Source organism: Spea bombifrons, chromosome 5 (assembly GCF_027358695.1).
Source record: "Spea bombifrons isolate aSpeBom1 chromosome 5, aSpeBom1.2.pri, whole genome shotgun sequence".
Taxonomy (NCBI): Eukaryota; Metazoa; Chordata; class Amphibia; order Anura; family Pelobatidae; genus Spea; species Spea bombifrons.
Genome location: NC_071091.1, coordinates 75,900,627 through 75,917,735, shown reverse-complemented (window position 1 = coordinate 75,917,735; position 17,109 = coordinate 75,900,627). Strand labels below are relative to the sequence as shown.

General features: G+C 35.9%; 1 protein-coding gene across 5 annotated transcripts in view; it reads left to right on the top strand.

Moving 5' to 3' along the window:
- Positions 1-17,109, top strand: part of PTPRM (protein tyrosine phosphatase receptor type M) — a 321,476-nt gene that overhangs the window by 220,257 nt on the left and 84,110 nt on the right. For all 5 annotated transcript variants that reach the window (XM_053468204.1, XM_053468203.1, XM_053468210.1 and 2 more), the window contains one exon: positions 8,115-8,247. In XM_053468204.1, coding sequence (XP_053324179.1) covers positions 8,115-8,247 — 133 coding nt within the window. The remainder of the gene's footprint in view (positions 1-8,114; positions 8,248-17,109) is intronic.

The following is a 17,109-nucleotide window of genomic DNA, read 5'->3' as shown; positions in this document are numbered from 1 at the left end:
CCAGACAGAAATCTTGAGGCAGAAAGGGACTTCCAAATGTTCTGTCCAAGTTTTGAAGAAGCAAAAAGAAATGGGCAATGTTGAAGACTGTGAACATCATGCCTACGTCCGTTCACAATCGGAAGATGTCCAGCAGTGCCATTAGCTCTGCATTGCCAGAAAACTGTGGGACTCTGGTACACCCATCTACTGTCTGGAGAAGTTTGGTCAGAAGTGGTCTTCATGGAAGACTTCCAGCCAAAAAGCCATACTTCCAACGTAGAACAAACCTAGCAAATGGTAGCAATGAAAGCATTCTTACAGCATTTTTTTCACACTATATATATATATAGATATACCTTTTCTGGAGAAAATGATCCTGCATGTGATTGCTTCCATTGGGTTACTCTGGGCCATTAATAATATTATTTAAAATAAATAAAAAAGATATAAACGTTTAAATGTTCATTTAAACGTTTAAATAAACGTTTAAATGAAAATGAGACAAATGTTGTATCTACATTTTGTTTACAGCTTACCTTTCCATGAATGTTCTATTACTATAAGCAAAAGAAAACAGGTCATAATTAAGTATTCACAGGAAAGAAGGAATAACCTTGTAAAGGAAATAATGGAAATAAATAACAATACTTAATATTGAAGCCTAGATTTATTGTATTCTCTATGAGATACATTTCTACTCTGGCATATGAACACTCTTGTTATACTTTTGAATATTTTAAGCAATTCAACATAACAGAGTAGATGAATACAATAATCAAAACTAAGGCCATAGCAGCTAAATAGTTACCTACTTGTTGGGTCTGCTGTACATTGACAAATATAATGCAACTAGGTAGCTTATTATGACAAATATAAACAGTGGCAAGAAAAAATAAATGAACCCATTAAAATGATCTGGTGTTTTTGCATTAATTGTTCATAAATGTAGTAGATGTACTTCCATGTTAAAGGTCATTGTCCTGCAGCATTACACAACTTCAGCTGGTGGACAGCCACCCTGACATTATCCTGTATGATGCCTTAATAGACTACATCATAATGCTCCCTCCACCATAGTTAACCATTGGGATGATGGTTTCATGTGGCTATGCAATACCCTTTTTATGCCATATGTAGTGCTGCATGTTCTTCACGGACAATTCAACCCTAGTTTCACGAGTAGAAAAACATTTTTCCCAGTAAAGTGCTCTTTGGGTGGACAACACTGTTAAAATGGAGAGCAGCAACTTCCTCTATGGTGTTCTGCCATAGACTCCATGTCTGTTCAATATTTTGCATATGTAGACTCATGAACAGAGATTTTCTAATGATTCCTTCAAGCCTTTAGCTGTTACTCTAGGGTTCTTTATTACCTCATTAAGCATTTTGCGTTGTGTCCTTGGAATCATCTTGGCTGGACGCCCACTTCTAGTTAGAGTACCCATTTATAAACAATTTGTCTACTGATGAATATGTAAACTCATCATTGTAAGTCTTCTGATATTTCTTTTTAGTGAAACAGATGCTTCTTTAGAATAGCAAACTTTTTTTTTTAATGTCAAAGTAGCTCTAAAACACACCTAGAACCCCTTTTGTTGAAGTGATTGTCGTAGGGGGTTCACATACTTATTCCAACTCAGACTGTGAATGTTTGAATGATGTATTCAATATAGACAAGAACAATACAAGAATTTGTGTGCTATCAGTTAAAACTAACTAACATTGTTGTAACTTAGATGAAGATCATATAATTATTGGGATTAATAATTTATGAGGACTTTAAGGTAAACAGACTAAAAAGAATGTTTGTAACATCTACACATATGAGGGCACCTAAAAGCAGGAATGAAGAAACATTGATCTACTCTGGTCAATTCTCTTTTGCCAAACTACAGCACATAGTTACATTTTAATCCTTCTTCATACATGACACACTCAATGTACCTTGTAGAAAAACAGCTACCCTCCATTCTAAATTTACATCACAAAGAAATTAGAGAAATTACACATGCCTCTAACTATACATTAGTTCCTGGACATTGTTTACATTATATTTCGGTATCGCCTAGATGTGGATTAGATGAGATAACTTGTAGCTGAATGATACCTGTAACTATATAAACAAATGCAAAATTATTAAAGGACAGGGACCGCCTTCCCAAACAAAATGACTGTAGCCCATTGTACTTATACTGTAAAGTGTTAAGTAAATAGGTTAAATAAATAAAAATATATAGTCAGAAGATAGGATTGATTGGTCTCCCTATAATAAATCAAATAAATATTAGCTTCATCACTAAAAAATTGAGACAATTTATTTTGCTGTCATAAATTCATTATAGGGATAAAATATTATTATATATATTATTTTTTAGTGATATAATTTATTAAAAGCTAAGATTTTTTATTTATTATAGGGAGTCCAATCAATTTCATCTTCTGACTATATTTCTCATGTTATCCCTGTGCTAATTCCAGGTATCAAGTAAAAATATATATATACAAAAAACATACAAATGTTAATTTGAGATCTGATGTCAGAAGCTCCCCAAGATCCTAGAAAATAAGACATACATCTATGGAATTAATAGAATATATTCATTTCTGTTCTGAAGTCATTTTATAAAGAGAACAAAGTCTACATCTGAATATAGAATATATTACAATACATTTGTTCCATTGGATACCTTTGAGGCAGGAAAACCTTGATAGCTTGTTACATCCAATATTGTGGTTAATGGAGGAATAAGTAATTTACATATAATTTCCGTAATGCCATCAGCATGTGTTACATAGTTTACCATATTGCATATGCCAGTAAATAATACATCGGCCTGAATAGAGGCATAACACATACAGAATTTTTTGGGGGGAGGGGGTAATCTTGTATATGAAACACTTTTTCCAAGATGTTTTAACTGTAATGCTTGTAAAAATACATGTTTTTGTACAAGCATGTGCCCATAGGGACCCTTTGTTAGTAGAATGTACCTGCATCCAAAGTACATAAAATTACACATATTTGGAGATTTTGACCATATGTTAGGTTGAAGCACCCCAACTACATCGCTGCGGTAGGATTAGAATGGACTCACCAACATTACCTTTACTAAAATCAGCGTGAGTTACTGTTAGAACTGGCATTAGACTCAGAATTCACTGTAGCTCCCAGGTCGCAGTCGCCTTGGGAAGGAAAATTTAACCAAGAAAGCATTTTCTAACGGAAAAAGTTTATCTCAATAAGCAGAGTTAAAAAAAACCATTATATTTAATATTTCATATCCACTTTAATGTTGTGGCAGTAGTCCTTGTACCTCTAAGACCCCTATCAGATGGTATGCTATGACTTTTGCTCTCTGCTGATAAATGATATTGTTTTGGCATGAAACCCATTTGGTTTGGTAATGTTGCATTTATAAGTTATTGTTTTTCAAGCACCCACACTAAATTACTTTTGTAGCATTTTCAATAGACAGAAGCCTCTTTTCATTTAAGCCTCACTTTCATCATCAGTGTTGCTGTTGTTAGGCTTAGAGGCAAGTGATTACTGAGTATGTGTTTTTATTGCTTTTTAGTTTACCCACTGTAATCATGAAATAGTAGTAAGTTGGTTTGAACAAACTGGTAATTTAATTTTTGTGTATTCTTTGTGAATGCATTAATTTTCAGAAGTGTATCTGTTGTATTGGTATTATACTGCCTTAGAGGCAGTATATTAAAGGGCCATTATTTCATAGATTCCATAAAGCTAATGTGTTAATTTTTCAAATAAACTATATTATGACATTTAGTATCTGTATTCAGATTTTTTTCAAGGGACACTCCTATGTATTCTATGCACCCATGTACTGAAGAGACAGAAGCTAGTAAAATATGTCTTAAAAATAAATATACAGCTAAAGAAACCCATCCTTTATGGGAAGTTGAGAATGCTTCTTCACTCTCTTTGGTCTATTCAGTAAGACGTTAAGTGGTCAGTTGAGTTAAGGCTTAAAGACCAGACTCTTCTGAGGTAGCATGTGCTAAAATGCAAGTTACCAGGGCATGTAAATGCCTATCTTTCAAGGAGCTCACACACAGTGCGAGGTGCCACACTACCAACGTGAGGTCACATGATTCCATTGAGCTCCTTGATTAGCGGGGTACCTTGGTGCGGCACCTGTATCTTGCCTCGACGAGCCCCTGTCTGGGTTGCAAAATTTCTTCCAGAGAATCATAATTATGAGTATTCAATCATTACTTAAAATATTATGTTTTTCTGTAGTAATTAGCTACTTAATGCGTACGGTACTCACGTATGCTTTATTTGAGTAATGTGCACTGTGGACACTCATTAGATTGTAGAGGTCTTTTTGCTGTTAATATAGAATAATGTGTGCTGTTTACATAATTCAACTAACAATCAAAGAGGTGGAACCCAAAAGTAATGCATTGTACATGTCATGAACGTTTTCTCTGAGAAACAGTAGGTTCTTTATTTCTAGTAATTGTTCCAATTTATCAAAGTGATGGACAGTACCATTGGGAGACCAAGCTTCCTGTACACCCTGAACCCTATTTACCTAAATTGTATGTTTGCACATTCTGGCTTTTTAGAAACACATCACTACCTTCTGTGAATGCTTTACACTATTTTAAGCAATGTACATACAAATTTCAGTTTTCATTTGAGGGTATTTACATCAAAATTGGATGAATGGTTTAGGAATTACAGTAATTTTCATACATATACCCCCCTCCCTTTTTTCCAGAGGCTGAAAAGTAATTCAACAAACTAACATAATCATAAACAAAATGATCATTCTTAATACTTGGTTGACTATCAATTGCAGTGAATGACTGCCTAAAGTCTGTAACCCATGGACACCAAATTCTGAGTTTCCTCCCTTGTGATGCTATTTGTATGTTTCCTGGCAAAAATAATCTGGCCTTTCTATACATGAGGTTTATCAGTGTTTTGCACCTTGTAGTAAACCTTTTGTAATTCCTTTTATGAAGGCTTCTCTTGATTGTAGACGTTAACAATGATACGCCTACCTCATGGCGAGTGTTCTAGGTATTGTTAAGAGGGTTTTTCTTCACCAAGTGGAATTCTGTGAATATCTGCTATAGTTGTCCAGACCTTTTGCTGTGGATGAGCTCTTTTTTTTCAGAATGTACCTCATTGTTCATTTGCCACTTCTAATATTTCTGATATCTCTCTGATTGGTTTATTTTGTTGTTTTTTCAGCCTAATTATGGCCTTATTTACTTCCACTGACAGCTCTTTGTCACAGCAACAGCTTCCAATTGCATATTCCAAAATTTGAACAAACTCCATGCTTTTCAACTGCGTAATTAATAATGCGGGAGAGCCCACACCTGGCCTTGAAACAACGTATCGGTCAATTGTCCAATTATGTTTTAGCCCCTGAAAACGGGTGGACGGTGTATGAAATTTGCTGTAGTTCCTAAACCATTCCCCCGAATTTGGATGTAAATACCCTCAGATTAATACTTCAAGTCTGCACTTCTGTCACATCCTGATTGCTTCAAATCCATTGTGGTGGCATACAGAGCCAAAATTATGACAATTGCCTCCCTGTCCAAGTCTTTATGGACCTTACCGTATACAGTATGGCAAGGGATCAGGCCAACATTTTTAAACAAAACAGTTTACTCCAGAAAATTTCTTTTGCAAACAGGAAATCATTTGTCTCAGTGAAGCTTAAATATTATCTGCCTTCTGCAGGCAACATATTTGGACGGTGACAAATAATTAGTGAATGGTCACTGTGTATTCTGCAGCCATGGCATGGAAAGACATTCGTGGCTGTCTGAATTAGTATTTTAAATTTTTACAGTTACCTGATACAATTATTACAGAACCACGTGAAGTGCATACAGCTGCAGTTGTACAATACCTCAGGAAACTTTCTTTTACTTGTGCTGCTGCACCTGTGCAAACATGCCCGGAATCTTCCACATCTTAGAATGAATGAGGAATAGCACTTCATAGCAAAATGGCATTGTTTGTTTCAAAGTCGTTTTGCCACTTATGCTAAAACATGCTAATTGTTGGTATGTTAATACAGCTCAAGTTTAAATGGGATTTGATGTAAAATAGGAAATACAACTCTGAAGGGGAAATTATGATTAATTGGCTTTAAAGTTTCTAGGTGTGCAGGTTTCACAAAACTTTGCTGTTCTCACATTATTATGTTGTTTTAGTAAATTATTCATTTTCTCCTTTAATTAAAATCACCTGTTTTTACAGCTTATTTTATTTAAGTGTTGACACTCTTGCACCTATGCATACCTCCTAACAGTCCCGGTTTTTGTTGGAGAGTCCCGTTTTTCAGAATTGTCCCACTGTCCCAGGTATCTACCCCACTTTTAAAGGCAGTAGGAAGCGTGGGTTGCTTGGGGGATCCCCTGACTAGCCCATGAAGCTGTAAAATCAATAGAAGTCAATACATCTGTCCTTGCTTATTTGTAAAATAAAGTATGCAGGCATGAAGAATTTAACACCTTAACGCCTGTCACTTGGCCAGCTAGGTGGTAGAATTCCATGATAAAAATGGAAATGTGGCAAAATTTGACATGATTAAGGAATAATTTCTGCGTAGTACTGTGCACTCAAATAAAACATAGTAAGTGTGTACGTTGCCTATTTTTTATTTGGTAGAGTAGGTGATAGATTATCTTCAAGGGATAGTTTCCTGTGGTGAGGTCATTAATTTTTCGCTCTTTTTACAAGAGACAATTAAAATTCAACAGTTCTTTGTATTATCTTATGTTTTCTATGTTCTATTATTTCTGCTTTATGACTGACACCATATTCGCAGAAATTAGGACGATGGTTATGATGTGAGATGTGTGCCAGATCCAGGTGTATATGTTGGACTGGTATAATGGCTTTGATAGAGATTTTATTAAAGAAGGAGGTAATTGAGAATTTTACATAGTGCATTCCCATTTCCAAAACCACCTGTCTACCCAGTGGCATTTCACATTATGAATACTGTCACATTTTGATTAAAAAAATAGAAGCCTGGAAAAAGTACAAGGTAAGGGAGGGATTGAGGTTAGTAAATCCAACATTGCGTCTCTTATATTTTTCATCTTGGAGCCATTTAGAGGAGGAAATGGATATTCTATCAGACGCGCATTTGACATTCCATCACATTATACAGTAAACAGTGTAAACAGGGCTTTAGAAATAACAGAGCAGGGGAGGCTGAGACAGTAGCCGCTGCAAGACACTGGTTATCTCATTTAAACAGATATTAAATGTAGGCGCCAGTGGTGTGATCATCAGCTGCTTCCCACTTTGTGAATAAATTGCTTAGAAGGAGTCTTTTGACTACCAGATGTGACCTAGATTTTAATATCCAAAGGCAAAAATAGGCTATTGTGTTGAAAAACAATTACTGGTTAAATGCATGGTAAATGAGCTTATCACACTTTTCCAGGTGTTTGAGCTAATATGTTATGGAATTACTGCTTCACTTATGAAAAATAATTAAGGACAATGTTCCAGCAAATCACATTTAGGGAAAGGCTTACAACGGCAAGTGTATTATTAGTGAGTTTTTATTCTCAATGACTTTATGAACCAGGACACGGAAGAGATAATGAAATGCATAGTAACTTTTAGTGGGGGTTCTCATGCGTATGTTATGTTTTTGCTCAATTTGGGAAATTGGCAGGGAATAAAACATAATACCCATTGGTTTATTTTAATGATTGTTTATGAACTATGATGAAGTACAAATTAAATGTTTAGTTCAAAGTGGTAAGCAAAGTACTACCAAGCAAACCTTTTTGAAGATATTGTAGGGTTATCCATTTGCAATGTCATATCATACTAAAATAAATTAAATGCTACAAATCGTAGTATTATTTTTACAACATGACAGATAACGGTGTAAACACTTTTCTTTGTTTGCTTGCAAAAAGTTTTAAGAAAATGTTAGTTTTCTTTTTGAAATAGCATCTTAAAATTCAATTAAGCATATGCTATAATGCGTTGGTCATCTCACTGGCATCTCACAGGACTTAATGTCATTGGGTCCATTACTATAAATGCTAATGATGTTTTTTTTTTTCTTTTCTTTATCCTTTTTATATTGCACACAATGTCTGTTCAGGAGCAGCGACTCACAAGCCAGATCCAGAACCTGAAGAGCAGTCTGACCACACAGTAAAAATTGCCGGAGTCATTGCAGGAATCCTTCTGTTTGTCATCATATTCCTGGGAGTTGTTTTAGTGATGAAAAAAAGGTGAGCTGAACTCAACCCTGATCATTGTATATTCTAGAGCATGTTTGAGGATTTATCTCTATACAAGGAAAGTGTTGTAGCTACAGGTGTTGGCTGATATAAAAATCAATCTCTAATCTCTACCGGAAAATATACACTACTATATATATATATATATATATATATATATATATATATATATATATATATATATATATATATATATATATATATATATATATTATTAACAAGTCAATAATATTCTCTAATTTATAGTGTAGAAGAACAGTTCAGTTTTTGATAGCTCATACGTAGAGCAGATGTGCTTATACCAGCTCTGAGGTACCACAGTGCTTACAGAATATGAATTACGGAGAATATATTATCTGATTGCTGAGAATACTGATGGGATTATTGTGTATGTATTATGAAATATCTGACAGCTACTCACAGAAGTCTAAGACAAATTAGCATGTTTTGAGATACTAAAATGGCATTCATTATACTTCAGAACTGTATGTTTTTTTCCAACTTAGGTTTAATTGAACATCGGGAATAAGGTTTGGCTTTAGTGTGGAGTTCATGCTTACTAAGGATGTGAATTTATTATAGCAATTTATGATTTCTTCATGATATAGAAAGTCAGACAGGCAATATTGGTCTATTTAGAAGATTATAAAGAATATTAAAAAGGATTTGCTGAGAAGTCCTAGTGTCCAACTAAAAGGAAATATCTTGCCAGTAGATGACCATTTGGTGTACAGTTATATATTTTTTGTTGGTTCATGCCTTTCTCTTTTCGTTGTTTACTTTTTCTTTTTAAACATTCTTAAGAGTGGCCTCTGGCATGAAACTTACCACTGATGCTGCCGCACTGATTTGGCAATGAGTTGTAATGTGACCTGGTAGAGTCCTGTTTCCTGATATTTATAAATAGTTGAGGATACCCCAATGATGACACCATCGGGGATATGCTCTGCTTATATGAGAGATGCCTAGTATCTACCAAAAAAAAACATTATTAGAAGATTTTTTAAAAAAATGTAAAAAGGGAACAATAAATACAAACACTAGAAAAAGGTCTTTGTTGCACATAACAGTATTAAAAAAATAAAAACAGTGTATAGAGTCATGCTAAGCCCTGCTACAACTTTTTCACCTGGAGTAATATGATCCCTGTTGCTTCCTGAGTTTTACAGGCCTAATATAAAAGAAAACACAAATAAAAGTATTACTGCCGGGTAGGAAATTAAATTCAGTTTAGCCAAAAATGGAAATGCACAAATTCAATTATATTCCCTATTGCTTTCTAATGGTAGGTGTGTTTTCAACCACAATGCACTAGTTGTCATCGTGCTCAATGCATTTTGGAATCCTAAACAATGTATTAGCTTGCATATAAATCCATATCCCAGCTTTTATAATCCCATATCCCATGCCTTTATAAAGAGTCAAAAAGAACATAAAGCTCCTTTCATTTATGTTACATAGAGCCTGTACACATGAACTTTTTACTCTTTAAGTTACATCTATTTTATATTTTTTCAGAATTTCTTCATTCTTCATCTGTCACCCTCATGGACTAGGGTTTAGTACACTTTTATGGGTGGGTCGACCATGAAACCATTTCTAAAACTTGAGATGCCTTGTTGTCCATTGCTCACCCATTTAGCACCGAGCAGCTTGATCTCCATTCCCCGTGTTTTGGCTACAGTATATTGTTTTATTTGACTTTGCATGTAAGCACTTGTTTACCATCTAAAAATATTAGGAACCAATCCGGTAGAGTTTTTCCACAACACCTATCATGATTACAAAATACTTCCAATTAAAGCATTTGAAAATATCCAAGGGAAATCTGTTTTGCTGTTATGTGTTTGCTTTGAATTTAATGATGAATTTCCTCTACTTACATTATGTGCTTTTTCATCATTTTTCCCCCAGCAACTATTTATCTCAATAGTGAATTTGGTGGAATTAAATTCACCTTTCCTTGCATAAACGAGTTATTTTGATTAATTGTATTTACTGCTAAATCTTGAATTAATACATTCTCCAACACACAAAAGCATTTGTACTAATTGCAGTAGAATCTGTATTTTGTACAAAATACTATTGTTTTAGGTGGAATGTCTGTTTCGGGTTATCTTTTAACAAAGAGTTTAAGTGTGTTAATAGATTTACACATAGTTTATTGCTTAGCGATCCAGTATGTTAATTGATCAAACCTATGGTAGAATAACAAAAAAAAATGCCCTCTTCATTTTGGTAACATCTGGTCAAGATTCCTCAGTAAGTGACAATCTTCTGTCTTTTATTTCATTTTATTTAAGTATTCTTTATCAATATAGCTTCCATATCTTCCCAACTCCTGGATGTCATTTAGACCTGTGTAAAAGATGCTGTATGAGTGTGCATGGGAAACAACCAACAAATAAGTCTTAGGTGGAAATATTGTTTCTTGGAAAAACATATAAGACCATAAACTGAGACACATCGCCCTTTGAGGGTGTCTTACCTACATTGTTTATATGAAATTTTTCTAAACTACATTTTGATATTGTCCATTACAAATATTAACATACTATGAAGGGATTAACACTAAAATAACATGTGTAGGAGCATGTTCCTTTAAATATTGTTTTCCATTTATACCACAAAGTAGGTATACCAATAGTTACTCACCTGTGTAGTGTTATCCAAATAGTTAATGCTACTCTGACTTTTTTGGCAAGTCGACATAAAACATTGGCAACTCTCCTGGTGAAGTCCTGGTTCACCCCTCCCATGACACTATTAGCCCAAAAGAGGGAGAGCTTCGTGTTGCCAGTCAGGGCTACCATCAGGGAGGTACCCCTGGTACTGAGCCCCAGGCTTACTCTGAGGCGGGTGCCACAAGTGAATGGCACCTGGTAACGACAGTGGCCAGTGCCAGTAACCAGTAGACACTGGCATAATGAAGGCTCCCCGCAGGCCTGCTCTACCTGATCCTCTAACCTGGGCATACCGTTAGGCTGGTGCTACGGGCCTTGCTTCTTCAGGCCCAACACCCTGAGTCTGAGACCAGAACAGCTGGCACCAGCCAGCCTCTTTCTGAGCCAACAAAGTTAGGCTGTGTGTGTAAGTGTAAGGAACAATGTTTGTCTGTGTAGGTATGTTATTGTATATGTATGTATGTATGTTAGTATATGCATGTAAGTATGTTACTGTAGGTCTAAGTATAATACTGTGTGGGTGTAGTTACGTTACAATGTGTACATGTGTACAGTATGTTACTGTGTGTATGTCTGTATGATTTGTGTGTGTAAAAATGTGTTACTGTATGTGTGTTTGTGTTGATATGTTACTGTGTGTTAAAATGTGTGTTAGTATCTGTGTAAGTATGTTAGTGTGTGTGCAAATATGTTAGTGTATGTGTGTGTTAGAATTTTACTGTGTGTCTAAGTACATATGTGTAAGTATTTTACTATTTTACTGTGTGTGTGTAAATATGTTAATTTGTGTCTGTATGTGTAGGAGGCGCTTGATGTCCCAATCGTACATTCTGCAGACACTCAAACTAGCACAACCAGACATGTAGGCTAACACATATGCACACAGACACTCACACTAACACGCACTCACGCTAACATACTCAGACACACAACATATCCAGACATACGCTATTATACATAGACACACACACACACAACTCACTTACCGTTTCAGTCCTGTCTCATTCTTGAAATTAGAAAGATAAACAGGTAAGTCCAGGACTCAGGACTTACCTCTTTATCTATGCTCCTGCAGCATGCTGCCATATTTCTTGGGTTAGCATTACTGATGCAATATTATCGTAATTTGCCTGGCTTAGTATTTGGTATTTAAAACTGAGTATGTCAGTACATTTATGATTTCAGCTTGGAAATAAGTTTAAAATGTCAGAAATATTTTCTTCAGAACTTTTTGCAACAAGTTAAATATCAAATGGATTGGATTGCAAATGGAGACTTTTCAAAAATAAGACAGAAGAAATGCCATCATTGTAAGCTGTCAAAATTATTTTTGAAACAAATTTCAATGCTTATTTTCATGGAATTCTTCTTTATGTATCAATGTGAGAGGGATAATAGACAAAACGCAACTACAAAGTGTAGATGTCACCCCCCCCAAAAAAAAATAATCAATACACATTTAGGCCTTACCTTTTCTTTGCCTTAAGTTAAAATGTATTATTAAAATTATTTCAGTGGAAAAAAAGTTGGAGAATTAATAAAAAGAATAATCTTGAAGGAAATCTACGCAACTGGTTAAATTGGCTCTGATAAAAGGGGGCATAACAGGCAGCCGCTGTCTTCACTGTGGCGCACCAGGATATGCTGTCATATGCTGACACTCAGAGTCTTAAAGGCATGCAGGGCTGACTCAACACAGCCCTCCAAAGCGTAAATGGGCCAGCTGGGGAGATCAAAGATCTCCATTGTAACTGACTCATTGAGCAGTGGCCCACCAGAAGCTGATTGCCCAACAGGACCATCTGCAATCTGATTTGTGGCAAGGTGCCTGCTGCCCCCCGAACCTGCCATGCTAGGTCAGAATGTATTGCTGATCACAAAGGGGGCTGTTCACACAATGCATTGCGCAAAAACAAGGCCCACTTTTGACCCTTTAACAACCAGAAAAACAGTCACTTAAAGACCAATGGTGTGTCTGGCACCTCATGGCATTAAACAAGCTTAGAAAGTGAGATCAGCGTCAGGGGCCCTATGTGGCATCTCCTTGGGGCATCAATGTCCACCATACACTGTATGGGGGTGGATGCCCATTTTGAAACAGTTCAATGGTTTCAATGGTGTCGCTAAAATGCCTCGCTTGTGAGGCATACAGCGACACTGAACACCCACCCCAGAGTGGTCACAAGCGTTGCTGCGAGAAATTTTGCCTCTCGCAAAATGGCGGCATGCTTAAAGAATAAACAAGTTTCCAAGAGGGTCTAAAATTAGCACTGTATCTTCCCAAAAATCCTGACACAGAAACTGACATGTTACAATGCTAGCATTGCAAATACCCAAAGAGTGTCTACTGTAAAAAAAAAATGGTTTCATGGGGTAAATTTAGGCCAGGTTCAAAGATGTCCCAAATTGGCCACAGGCACAGACTGACCAACGCGTACTTTCCAAATGTGGCCTTTTATGCATGGGTGGTATCGCTGTACTCAAGAGATGTTGCTGAACACATATTGGGTGTTGTTTGACAGTGACATATACCAGCAGCAGTACAATGTGTGTGAAAAAAACACAAAAATACCCCCACATATTTTGACAAAGGCTGGTGGTAAAAGTAGTGCACAAAAAGGGTTAAAATACTGCCATTTGACATACCCTGGGGTGTCTTGTTTTCAAAAATAAATGATTGAATAATAAATTGAACTGACCAGCTTCAAAGATGTCCCAAATAGGATATGGTGGCAGAAGGACCATATGCAAAGTTCCAAGTTAAAAAATGCACTTATCCCAAATGTAGTGTTTTACCTGCCAAACCACCCCACAAACCCATGAATGGTTTGTATCACAGCAATCACGAGATGTTGCTGAGCACATATTGGGGTGTTGTTTGACAATGATGTATACCAGGAGCTATGAATTCATACCTAAAGTACAATTTGTATGAACATTTTAAAAAAAAAAATACTACCACAAAGTTTGGCAAAGGCTGCTGGTAGAATATTGTGCATGGAAAGGGTTAAAATACCAGCATCTGATATACCCTAGGGCGTCTAGTTTTCAAAAATATATGGTTTGATGGGGTAAATTGAATTAGCCAGCTTCGGACATGGGGGCAGTAGGACCAGCTGTTAAAGTTTCAAGTTGAAAAATGGACACCTCCCAAACAACCTGACCCATGCATGGTGGTATCAGTGTACTTGGGAGATGTTGCTGAACACATATTGGGATGTTGTGTGACAGTGACATATACCAGGAACTGTAAATTCACACCTGAAAAACAATTTGTGTGATGAAAAACACAAAACAAACTATTACCACAAAGTTTGAGAAAGGGTGGTAGTAGAATTAGTGCATGAAATGGGTTAAAATACCAGCATTTGAAATACCTTGGGGTGTCTAGTTTTCAAAAATATATGGTTTGATAGGGTAAATTGGCCGGCTTCAAAGATGTCCCAAATAGCACATGGTGCAAAATGACCAGATTTGAAAAAAACAAACATTTTTGCGATAGCAAAAAAAAACATTGAGTATTTCTAAACTCAGGACAAATAGAATCTATTTAGCATGTTTTTTCATTAGCTTTTGTAGATTAGTAAACTATTTTTCATATAAAAGGAGGAAAAGTGCTTTTTTTTCTAATTTGTATCATATTTTTTTATAGTAACTTAGAAGATATATCAGAGCCATAGCTAGCTCCTTTTGCGCCTGAGGCAGGAACAGAAAATTGCACAACCCCCCCCCTTTATTTTTACAAAAGGTTATTTTGAGGAAAGTAGATAAAAAAATAAGGACATTAATAATATTAGAACAGATTTATAAACATATGCAACTTAGCATGAGCCACTTGTGTGGCATTACAATCCTCACAACTTGCATACAAAATAATGTAAGGTATTGAAAAAATCCAAAGTTACACAAAAATAAAGTGCTCTCAGTATTAATCTGTATTTATTAAGATTTTATACCATCTTTAAGTTGAAGAATTAAAGTGTTTTTCATGGTAATTCATCCCCCAGAGACATAACCATGTTTGAATACTTAAAGAGAAAAAAGAAAAACAAATGATGTGCAATAATGTTGGGTAAATAAAGATTTATAACTTAGACTCACACTTTAAGTGAGCAATGAGTGTTCACAGAGGGTTATCTCTTTTATGAGAACACTATATGGACACCTGACCATTACATCAACAGGGACTTTTATGACATTGCATTCTAAATACACAGACATTAATATGTAGCTGATCCTCCCATTTGCAGCTATAACAGCTTCCATCCTTCTGGGAAGGCTTTCCACAGGATTTTGGAGCGTTTATGTGGGGATTTTTTCAACCACCTTTATGGCCCTTGTTTTGTGTGCTGGGGCACAGTCACAGTAGAGTAGAAAAGGGCCTTCCTCAAACTGTTCCCACAAAGTTGGAAGCATAGCATTGTCCAAAACGTCTTGGTATGTCCCCTTCAGCCCAGTAATACTCTACTGAATAAATGGGTGAGGTGTTGCTAGTCTCCCACAACGCCTGTAACTTCAACCACCTCATCAGTGCCCCAAACACCTTGTATGTGCCATCTGTGCCTAGAAATAAGCTTGTCTCTGTACCATTTTTCTCTCCAGACAGCTTTCCTGTGCCATCTGAGAAAGTGCCATCACTATCTTTAAGAATGTCCTCCTACCTTCGCTGCTGGTCACTGCTGACCACTTCCAAATGATGTCCCTTCATTTAAAAAGGCCAAAGCCTCTGAGCAACCGTCTCCCCTGATTGGAGGAACAGGGGAAAGGCTGTTCACAAGTTACGCAGCATCAGCTTACAAACACGTGCTACCTTAATGGAGGCTGCAGCTGCTGATCGGGCTACTGCCCTGGACGATATGATAAAAAAATGGTATCTGAAGAAAGCAAGGCTTGTCCTGGAAAAAAACAATATATAACTTGTGTGGTTACACTAAATGTTAGAGGAGAAAATTCCAGCTTAACACAAGCGCCGCAAAAGTGTTAAAACAGCCTTGGTGACGAAGGGTCCAACAAATAAAAAAACACAGCCTGGCTCTTAAAGGGGTAAAAATTAGAAGAAGATCGGTTTAAACTTTAACATGGAAAATGGCTATTTACAGTTAAGATATTGGAATTCCCGGAACATTCTGCCGTTTAGAGAGTTGGTCAAACATTTGAAGTCTTCTGTGTTCCTTTTGTTTTATTTCTGTGTGGCTCTTTTAAAACCACATAATCTTGAATGGGCTTCTAGATGTCAGTTGATTAAATATATTAAAATATGTTCTATACAAGGTAGAACACTGCAGAATATGAATTATTAATTATGCCGTGTATTTTATCAGTTGCACTACAATATTTCCTGAACTCTTTTAACTCTCCGGTTTGCCATAAGTTGCTCAATTTTAACTTCTAAAATAGATTAATCTATTAAAACAATACTGTAGGCAGATGTTTAAAGGGAAATGGCTAAATGGCTAACTGTGGCTACTATTTAAACTCTATATATGAACTGGGGCTTTAACATTTTAAAGGAAAATAGCTCTTAATATGTTTATAACATACTATATATACTGTAGCAACGGGAACTGATAATCTGTGGTTGTGATAGATGCAATTCTATTGAGACTGTAAGCTTTTTTGAGCGAAGCCCTCCTTACCTTTTGTTTTTGTAAGTGTAAATTGTTGTTTGATTTTACTACTTGTTATGTACTGTGCCATTGTACAGAATATGATGGCATTATAAAAAAAATCAATAAATAATAATAACCTATCTTGCTGCTATTACGCACATGACTATGGTGAGACTCAAATTATACCTATATTAAGAGGATACACAATGGGCCAGTCAATATATGATATATTCAATTATATACATTATAATTGGGATAGCCTAACTTGTTTCCCTTTGAATGGAACATTGGGTTTCTTCAAAGAAGTGTAGTTTATAGGTCATTTGATAATACTTAAAATCGCAAGTCAAGCAATATGGATGTAGCAAGGATTTAGTCATTCCAAAACACTGTTTAGACTCCCGAGAGGAGAATGAATTTAATGTATGCTGTTTTTATGCTTCATTATTATTTCTTGTCATAAACAGAGTATGACAAAATCACTTTTTTTATGGTGTGCTATAAATGCTACCTTGTTATAAACAACTCCTTAAAAGATGCCTCAAAATCAGTATTTTTAT